The 9,499-nt window shown below is 43.9% G+C and overlaps 2 protein-coding genes across 2 annotated transcripts; both read right to left on the reverse strand.

Moving 5' to 3' along the window:
* Positions 1 to 1,162: 1,162 nt before the first annotated feature.
* Positions 1,163 to 2,192, reverse strand: LOC125514570 (PLAT domain-containing protein 3-like). The gene is made up of 2 exons (XM_048679907.1): positions 2,014 to 2,192; positions 1,163 to 1,916 (listed from the first exon to the last, which is right to left on the reverse strand). The coding sequence occupies exons 1-2, from the start codon at positions 2,104 to 2,106 to the stop codon at positions 1,452 to 1,454; spliced, it is 558 nt and encodes a 185-aa protein (XP_048535864.1). The 5' UTR covers positions 2,107 to 2,192; the 3' UTR covers positions 1,163 to 1,451.
* A 718-nt stretch (positions 2,193 to 2,910) lies between these two features.
* LOC125514571 lies at positions 2,911 to 5,720 on the reverse strand. Its single transcript, XM_048679908.1, has 4 exons — positions 5,285 to 5,720; positions 4,013 to 4,096; positions 3,615 to 3,768; positions 2,911 to 3,453 (listed from the first exon to the last, which is right to left on the reverse strand). The coding sequence occupies exons 1-4, from the start codon at positions 5,631 to 5,633 to the stop codon at positions 3,237 to 3,239; spliced, it is 804 nt and encodes a 267-aa protein (XP_048535865.1). The 5' UTR covers positions 5,634 to 5,720; the 3' UTR covers positions 2,911 to 3,236.
* Between the last annotated feature and the right edge of the window lie 3,779 nt (positions 5,721 to 9,499).

Genomic DNA, 9,499 nt, shown 5'->3' on the forward strand with positions numbered 1-9,499 from the left:
TAAAAAATGGTCACGAATTCCAAATTCAGAAAAAAAATAATGTTTTGGTATTTCAATAGAACTAATGAAATTAAAAAAAGTTTACATATTCCAAAGTCAAATAATTATTCTGGATTTCAGAAAAAGTTATGAAACTAAAAAATGTTTGAAATCCCAAATTCAAAAACTGTTTTGGATTTAAAAAATTGAAATTCAAAAAAGTTCATGATTTTCAAAAAGTGTTCATGATTTTGTAAAGTGTTCTATAAATTCAAAATTTATTCACAAATTCTGAAAATCGTTCTATGATTTCAAGAAAATTCATTAATTTCTAAATTTAACGAATTTGAAGAAATGGCCCTGTTCTTCGTAAAATGTTCATGAATTTGAAAATATGACCTTGTATTTATAGAAATGTTCACGAACTTGGTTTCAAAATATATTCATAGATATAAAAAATGTTTATAAACTTATTAAGTGTTCTCAAATTTCATAAAACGTTAAGGAATTTTAAAGTTTTCCCGTATTTCAAAAACAAATCACGAATTTAAAAGTTGTTTCCATATTTCGAAAAAAACACTGAAAATGAAAATAAAAAAGTAAAATAAAGGAAAAAAGAGAGAGAGAAAAAAGAAAAAAAAACAATGAAAAGAGTAAAAACCGGTTCGGGAAACCACAGAAAAAACACAGAAGATACGAAATGGCCAGCCCAGTACTGCAGGCGTGGATGCATGTTTAGTCGTTATCCTCGACAGGTGCGGTGAATAGGATCTGACGACATGTAGCTCTGTGGACGGACAGTGAGTCCGATTTGCGGCACGGTATTGGAGATGCCCTTAGTCGCTTCTCCATTTTTCATCTTATATTTCATATATGAAACATCTACACAGAGAATCCTCTGGGAAAAAAACTTATTTGACAGATACCCAGAAATATTTCCTCTAAATGGAGTAGTCACCAGTTGTCTATAAATTGCTCGCTGAATGATGATTCTACTCTAATGTTTTTAATTCTGATGATGAGTCGCGCGCCCTGAAAGCGTCGAGAAATCATCAATCGCCGTGGCACGCACGTTGTGTGCAGGGTGCATTGGCATTCTAGCTCGAGCTACTATCCACGCGTCCGCGCGCGGGAGCCGGACACCACGACTCGGCTACACTGCTGCACCATGGACGCAGTCGACTAGAGCTTGGAACTGAATCTACATTCACCGCATGAAAACATGGACAAAGATACACACAAATGAAGATGCCATATTGACACCATCAACGTACAAAACAGCCACCGCAACTAATGACAACTCCCACTAATGGCACACAGTACAAATCAGGTCCCCGATTATTTCGCCACCAGCAGCACGAACTCATATAGTAGTACATCTCCGGCGCGGCGCACGCGGATCACGGGGCCGGCACGCACGGCCCCGCAGCTTATTGCTACCACCACACAGTGTGAGGCCGGCGTACTCGGTCTTACTCCGAGGCGGCGGCGCCATCGGCGGGGCAGCGGTCGACGACGGCCTCGAGCTTGTAGGGCGCGGCGTCGGTGGCGAGCCACTGCTCGACGGTGAAGAGCTGCTGCGCGCAGCCGCGGTGTGGGCCGGTGACGGTGACCTCCACGTAGTTGCAGTACCAGCCGTGGTGCGCGCCGGTGCCGTCGGAGGAGACCCTCATCCGGCAGGGCGCGGTGGCCATGCACGGCCCGCGCCCGCTGAAGATGTCCAGGTTGCCGCGCTCGAAGTAGGAGTGGCCCCCCCACATGAGCCCGCCCCACGACGGCAGGTCCGAGATGGCCACGCCGTCGGCGTTGCCCGCCGTGTAGAGCTCCAGCGTGATGTTGGCGTCCGTCCCGGCCTTCCAGATCGACCCCGTCCGCACGTACACCGTGTACACGCACTCCTGGCTGTCGCCGCCCACCGCGCCGCCGCCCTTGGTCAGCTGCGGATCCGTCGAAGCCGGCAAACGAGATGAGTACACGAGCAGAGTAGTAACCATGTCAAGAGGAGAGGATGGGAGGGGGAGGATGGTGAGTCACCTTGATCTGGGTCGGGAGGTCGCGGCCGTGGGCCAGCGTGGTGGCGGAGACGGCGACGGCGAAGGCGAGGAGGAGGGCGGCGAGCCGAGCCATGGCTGGCGGACGGATCCGAGTTTGATCGTTCGTGTGGGGATGTGTGAGATTGCTGGGGGGAGTGGATGGTATAAAATGGAAGTGGGTGATGAGGCCGCGTGGGGCCTTGGCTGGCACCGTGTGCCACCGTGGCGTCGATCCGATCCGGAAAGCTTTTAAAAACTGCGCAGTTTTGTCCCTGCTCGTCTGAACTAACCCTGCATTATTCAATGGACGCATCATGGCCGACAGAGGACAGACAGGGCCGTGCCACCCGCCCTCCGCAGTTGCTCGTTCCAAATATCTTCCTACTGTTCTCATACTGAATTCGAAAGAACGATGGAATAGCCTTGAGATCCGATCACAAGTAAGTATCATGGCAGAAGGTCTTAAAGCTGAAGATCTAGAGACCGTGAAATGTCTGCAAACGGGGTTCACCTTGAGGCCCAGAACCGATCCATACATTGTGGAATTTCAAGCCAGTTAGCATGACAAATACGTACGTATGATGGACCCAACTTGGACAAGAACAAATAAAGGCATAAGCATTGGAGACCATGAACGTGTCCCAAGGGAATCCCACAAGACAGGTTAGTGGTAAGCTGCACAAATGTAGTAGTACTGATAATACGATCAGGATCGCGGCAGGACTGGATCTGTTCATCTCCGTGGGTTGCTCCCATGTTGGCCATGTTATGCCACATGCCGCCACATTACTAGACATAATTGCCTCCACACTGGAGGCTTCTATGATTAGCAAGAATCCAAAGCGAATTTCGGACCATGGGCTAAGATTTCCATGTCACCAATGCAAATAACAGCAGGAAGCACAACCAGTTCAGTATTCAGGGATTCTTCTATGATACGCAAAAATCTCATGGGAATCTCATAGGTCATCCAGTTACTGATGGGCACAGGAAAATGTCCCTGAAGCAAAGGGACCCTGAGTAACTTACTCGAAACATGGCTGGGCTGGAAAACATTTTAACGGATACAGCTTGCGAAACTTAATCCGTGCATGTCAGAGAGCTGCAAATACAAGAAACAAAACGATGGCAATCTGGAAGCCACGCGACGCAATGGTACAAGCAAAGAGATTCGATTCTACCTAGTGTACAGACTGAGTGCACCAGCACTCCCGGTGACACCCGTCAGTCGAATTGTTGCCGCAGAGCCATCTCAGTTTCACTCTTCCAAGATGCATGTGACGACTGCCCTCTCATCCTCTTCACTTTCTCCTTGTCTTTGACAGCAGAACCCTTCTTCTTCTCCGGCTCTTTTGCCTGCACCGGTCTGTCGTTGCAAACAGGGCATACCATTCCTTGCGCGTGTGAATAGGTCTTTGGTATACCACACTGGAGGCACATTCTACAAACGGAAGAGTTAAAAAAAGCTGTCAGGAGCCCTATATAAGACATAACCAGGAATGACAACAGATTGTACAAAGAATTCAGCCATATATATGCTCGGTATGCTTTTGATTAGTTAGTTCATAGTTATACTCATGAATCAAAGTGGCCATTTGTTACCTTAGAAGCTCGGCAGCATCTTCTGGACCAGGATTTGCAGCCCCTATTTTTCTCTTTCCTTCAACTGAACCTGGAGGATTGGCACCATTCTTCGTGTCACTGGTAACTCGTTCATGACCAGCAACCAACTGTGGTTTCGCCGACACAACAGCAACTGGAGATAGTTTTCTAGTCAGATTAGCCAGGAGATAACATGAATTTGGAATAGAATAATTAGCATGAGCATAAGTGTAGTACTAGGAATTTTATCAGATGCCAGCATATATGATAAGATGCTTTACTATCTATCCCATATTCAAGCATATTAACTAGCTATATGATATTTCACAGACTAGTAACAGAGCCGATCCTATTAAAAAGGGCACAACAATGTAACTTAGATGAACATTCAACAGAACCTGGAGGATTGGCACCATTCTTCACGTCACTGCTAACTCGTTCACGGATGGCAACCATCTGTGGTTTCGCCGCCACAACCGCACCTGAACATAGTTTTTAGTCAGATTAGCCAGCAGCCAACTTGGATTCCAAATATAATAATTGGCATGAGTGGAACTAGGGACATTATCAGAAGCCAACACACATGATAAGATCTACTTTAGTATGCATCTCATATTCAAACATATTTACAAGCTATAAAATTCTGTATAACAGTACAGATCCAATTCAAAATGGCCAATTATATCCATTTGATGTCCTCAAACAGAGTATTGCAGGTTTTTGTCGACCTATTCCGTTAAAAACTGCTTGGACAAATAGTTGCATGTAAATCTTTCGTGCAAGAAGTAAGCCAGATACCCAGGTCTATAGTCCTTCTAAGTGGTCTAGCAAACACACTGAAGTGAGAGCAGGTTACTAGTTACAGCCCAAAACACATCTATGCACTTCTCGCCTTATTTTGTGATGTGAGAATGGATGCCAATTCAAACATGCAATTTCTAGCCGCAGTGCATACATAGTGCACAAGTAGCATATACCAATAATGCGACTGCAACCCTCGTCGTGTACATCAACCTGCAAGGGAGCTAATATGTTGAACGCTCAACTAAAGTGAAAGACACATGTCTTCATCTGCATAAGTGTGTTCCATAACTCTTTTCTAACCTACATAAGCTGGCTATGCCACCATCTCGGCTTCATGATACTTGCTCATAGCAACAAAGCATTATGACATGTAAAATAAAAACAGAAAATATCAGTACCTTCCCTCATTCTACTCACTTAGTCACTTATCACAAACAAAAGACTGGACAGGCCTTTATAGTTCATACAACAAGGCACCATAAACACACCAACACAACTACAGATTAACTAACTTCCAAGTAGAACACAGACCAGTGCATTGTAAGTTACTCTAGAATACAATTGAATTGACAAACTCTAAGGCTCTAGCACCGAACGGTCCATGAACTGCCAAGCAATTGAAACAACTAACCTTATAGCGATGCAATTCTACAATCAAATGCCTCGAGACCACTAAGAAAGCTGACACTATAGCAACAACAACAAAAACTCATGTAATACGCTAACTGTACTCCTTAGTTGTACCATATCTGAACAACTGGTTCAAGTTTTGCCGAATAAATCCCCATTTGTCAGTGGCAAACACAGCCAGTTTTGAACAAGCACGATAATCTGCTGGAAAATTAGCAGTAGTTTAAACGTCTCACCGGGAGGTGGCGGCTTTCTCCTCTTGGAGTCGGAGCGGCGATCGAGCACGCCGAGCGCCTCCCCGACCTCCTCGGGCTGGGCCACCCTGCGGTTGAGGAAAGCCGGGGGCCCGGAGATCTCGGCGAAGACATCTAGCGCCGAGGGCAGCGAGGAGTCCCCATCTCCGGGGCTAGGGTTTACGCGGGGGCGGGGCTTCGCAGCCGGCTTCGATGGAGCGGACTTCTCGTCTCCGTCAGATCCGGCCTCTTCGGCTGATGAGTCGCCGGAGTCGCTCAGCTCGGCGCCGGCGCCGGCGGCGGGGTCGTCGTCCTCGGCGGAGGAGTAGCCCCCTAGAAGCGCTAAGCTCATCTCCGTGTGCGTTGTTCTTGGGCTTTCCTGGCTCGAGCAGCCGCAAATCTAGCAGAACTCTCTACGGCGCGGCGGAGCAAAGGGGGCGGCGAGGTTACGCGCGCCCCCCGCTCCCTCTTGCACGCGCTTTTCGCCGGCCCATGTGCGGGCAGGGCGGGCCGCCCCCGATTTTCCTTTTTTCTATTTTTCAAATAATTCGGCATTAAAATAATGCTCGTAATTAAAAACTGGAAAAAATTGTTCGATAAATCATAACATTTTAAAAATACGCTTATGATTTTGAAAAATGTTCGGGAAATCAAAAAGCGTTTGTGATTTTGAAAAAAAAATCGTAGATTCAAAATATTGTTAACGATTTACAAAAAATATTAAGGAAATCATATAATGTACATGATTTTGAACAAATGTTCTCATATTAAAAAAATGTTTGTGGATTTAAAAAATGTTCATGAATTTAAAAAGTTCACAAGATTGAAAATTGTACACGATTTTCCAAAATTGTTCCCACATTTCAAAAAAGTTCAATCATTCAAAAAGTGTCCGTCAAAACAAAAAAAAATTTCTTGAATTTAAAAAAATGTTCCCCAATTTCAAAAAACATGTTGGTCGGCTAAAATTCAGCAATTCAAAACAATGTTCATGAGTTTCAAAAAATGTTCATAATTTCAAGAAACTATTCACAAATTTAAAAATTGTTCATTATTTTCCAAAAAAGTGTTCACGAAGTTGGGAAATGTTTATGATTTTAAATAATGTTAAGGATCTCGAAAAATGTCAGGAATTTGAAATGTGTTTGCAAAAATGAAAGAAGAAAAAGGAAATAGAAAGAAGTAAGGAAAGAAAAAAACAAGAAGTAAAAGGGGAAATAAGTAAAATGATTTTTTTTTGAAAAAACAAACAAAAGGTAGAAACAAGAAAATATCTGGTCAGGGAACCTCCCCAAAATCGGTGGGGACAAAAACCGGGAATGGGCCGTCTCACGGAGGCGCTCGTACTGGTGGGGTACGCGCTATGACACTATCCGGCGACATATAGGCAACTAACTAGGAGGTACCCCTTGCGGGAGCCCCTCAAAAGTCACTATTGGTGGGTTGAGAGCGCGCCGCACTCTAACCGCCTCCAAGTGTCGTATGTTTTTTTATATTTTCTGTACGGGTTTTCAGCGTTTATATGTTTTTCATTTCTTTCCAGATTTTCGGTTTTCACCTGTTTTTTTGTAGATTTTGGAGATTTATTTTGAAAAGTAAATATTTAGGAGCAAACATGTTTTTTCTTCCACAAGAGGCATGAATTTGCTTTTCATGGAGACACATATTTGCTTTCATGAAAGGCACTCGGAAAAGGAAAAAAAATGTTATCATATTTTTGCTTCTAAGAAATGCATAATTGTGCCTCTCAGAAAGTAAAAAAAAAAACATTTCAGTGACTTTCACGAGAGGCACGCAACTGTGCCTCTCGGAAAGTGTTTTTTCCTTCCATGAGAGGCACATTTATACTTCTTGTGGAGGTACGGATTTGCTTCCGTGAGAGGCATCATTGTGCCTCTTAGAAAAGGAAACAAACACTTTTTTTTGTTTCGCAAGATGTACATATTTGCTTCTCGTGGACGCACTGATTTGCTCTTGTGAGAAGCACTGTTGTGTCTCTCGAAAAGGGAAAAATACAAAAAAAGAACGTGTTTCCAGTGATGTTTTTTGGGGTTTTCATAAAAAAATCATCGAAACCTGTTAACATGAGATCTAGTTTCAAAGATCTCGACGTGAGGAATCCAACTATGAAAACGGGTTGGGATTTGGATGCACAGTTCAAGAGAGAAAACTCTTTGAAAAACTAATCTACCAAGGAAAAGAAAATTTCATAGGCTGCCATTTGTCATCCCCTGAGAAGGTGAGAGTTGTTGGGAAACGTAGTAGAAAAAAATCGGCCTACGATCACCCAGGAACAATATGAAGATGCATAACAAGTTGTGCTCAACGTTCGTTGCTGACTCCGAGAGTGTAGTGGAAGTAGACGAGTCAGTGTAGATCGTACTTGGAGTCCCTCGAACGCTGATGATGATTCCGCGAACCGCCCTCGAACGATCCCTCGAACAGAAGACCGAAAGCACGGCCTCTCTACTTGGTTGCAAGCGTACGATCTTCACGATCCGGCAGCGCTTTGCCGTCTAGAGCTAATCGTCGCCGTAGAATTAGAGGGCGGAGTTTAGAACCACACGGGGCTTCAAATTATGAGGATTAGAGATGGCTAGGGCTCGCTCTAATTACTCAACTAGGATCAACTAGAACGTGAACTAGATCAACTAGAGAAGGCTCCAAAACTTATGTATCAATAGAGAGAAATCCTCTAATATATATAGGTTAGGAGGGAAGGAGAGGGCAGCCACCAAGGGAGGAAAGCCTCCCTTGATGCGCCAGCCGGGGTGGGGGGGGGTCCTACTCCCTCCCATGATTCGGCCCCCAATAGGAAAGGGGGGCACCTTCGCGTGGGCCTTCATGGCCCAAGTTTCCTTCCACCTCTTGGTCTTATTAGACCCATTGATATTTAAATAAGGGTTTTTATCATTTATGCCACTAGTTGTGACCCACTACTTAATTTTGCCACTAGAAATTTCAACTGCTCAAAAATTCCATCGCTTCGTTAGGCGCATGCTCAAAGATGCCACCGGCCATCATTACTGTGAGCTCAAATCTCGTTTACCCTATTATAATGACATAAATACCTATGGACCAACATGTCAGCTCTCCTTTATCTCACTACAGTAAAGTGTGGGTCCTACTTGATCCCAACAATGTTCTTATTTTCCTGTAAAATTGTTCGCTTGCTTACTCTTACAAGTGGGGCCCATACATATGATTGTGAGATAGAAATAACTGAAATGTGGGTCTATGGGTATTTTTGTCATACAACATGGTCAGCGGGTTTGACCTGAAAATAACGATGTCCAATGGCATTTTTGAGATATCTAATGGCATTTTCGAGCAAGCATCTCACAGAATGATGGCATTTTTTAGCAGTTGTAACTTTTAATAGCAAAACTAAATAGTGAGACACAACTAGTGGCATAAGTGATAAAAAACCCTTCAAATGAAATATAAAATGTTCTAAATACTTATAGAGCATTACATATACTCCCTCCATTCCACTTTATAGTGCGTGTGGTTTCTAGCACTAAGACCAATGTATGACGTGGAGATGCAGTTTATACCAAACTAGCCCTGCATGCAGGGTCTGCCTGACATCCATGTGCGCCAGGCAGCTGTTTCTCGCATGGTTGCAGTCGAGGGCTAATTCGCCAATACTGAAGGAAATATGCCCTAGAGGCAATAATAAAGTTATTATTTATTTCCTTATATCATGATAAAAGTTTATTATTCATGCTAGAATTGTATTAGCCGGAAACATAATACATGTGTGAATACATAGACAAACAGAGTGTCACTAGTATGCCTCTACTTGACTAGCTCGTTAATCAAAGATGGTTATGTTTCCTAACCATGGACAAAGAGTTGTTATTTGATTAACGGGATCACATCATTAGTTGAATGATCTGATTGACATGACCCATTCCATTAGCTTAGCACCCGATCGTTTAGTATGTTGCTATTGCTTTCTTCATGACTTATACATGTTCCTATGACTATGAGATTATGCAACTCCCGTTTGCCAGAGGAACACTTTGTGTGCTACCAAACGTCACAACGTAACTGGGTGATTATAAAGGAGCTCTACATGTGTCTCCAAAGGTACATGTTGGGTTGGCGTATTTCGAGATTAGGATTTGTCACTCCGATTGTCGGAGAGGTATCTCTGGGCCCTCTCGGTAATGCACATCACTTACGCCTTGCAAGCATTGCAACTAATGAGTT

The sequence above is a fragment of the Triticum urartu genome, chromosome 6 (genome assembly GCF_003073215.2).
Source record: "Triticum urartu cultivar G1812 chromosome 6, Tu2.1, whole genome shotgun sequence".
In the NCBI taxonomy this organism is placed as follows: Eukaryota; Viridiplantae; Streptophyta; class Magnoliopsida; order Poales; family Poaceae; genus Triticum; species Triticum urartu.

What these genes read in the sequence shown, in the direction of transcription:
- LOC125514571 (XM_048679908.1), bottom strand. Translation starts at nt 5,633, where the DNA reads ATGAGCTTAGCGCTTCTAGGGGGCTACTCCTCCGCCGAGGACGACGAC. An exon ending in GAGAAAGCCGCCACCTCCCG is followed by an intron (nt 4,097 to 5,284) that starts GTGAGACGTTTA and finishes AACTATGTTCAG; the next exon opens with GTGCGGTTGTGGCGGCGAAA. An exon ending in GATGCTGCCGAGCTTCTAAG is followed by an intron (nt 3,454 to 3,614) that starts GTAACAAATGGC and finishes TTCCGTTTGTAG; the next exon opens with AATGTGCCTCCAGTGTGGTA.
- LOC125514570 (XM_048679907.1), bottom strand. Translation starts at nt 2,106, where the DNA reads ATGGCTCGGCTCGCCGCCCTCCTCCTCGCCTTCGCCGTCGCCGTCTCC. An exon ending in ACCTCCCGACCCAGATCAAG is followed by an intron (nt 1,917 to 2,013) that starts GTGACTCACCAT and finishes ACGGATCCGCAG; the next exon opens with CTGACCAAGGGCGGCGGCGC.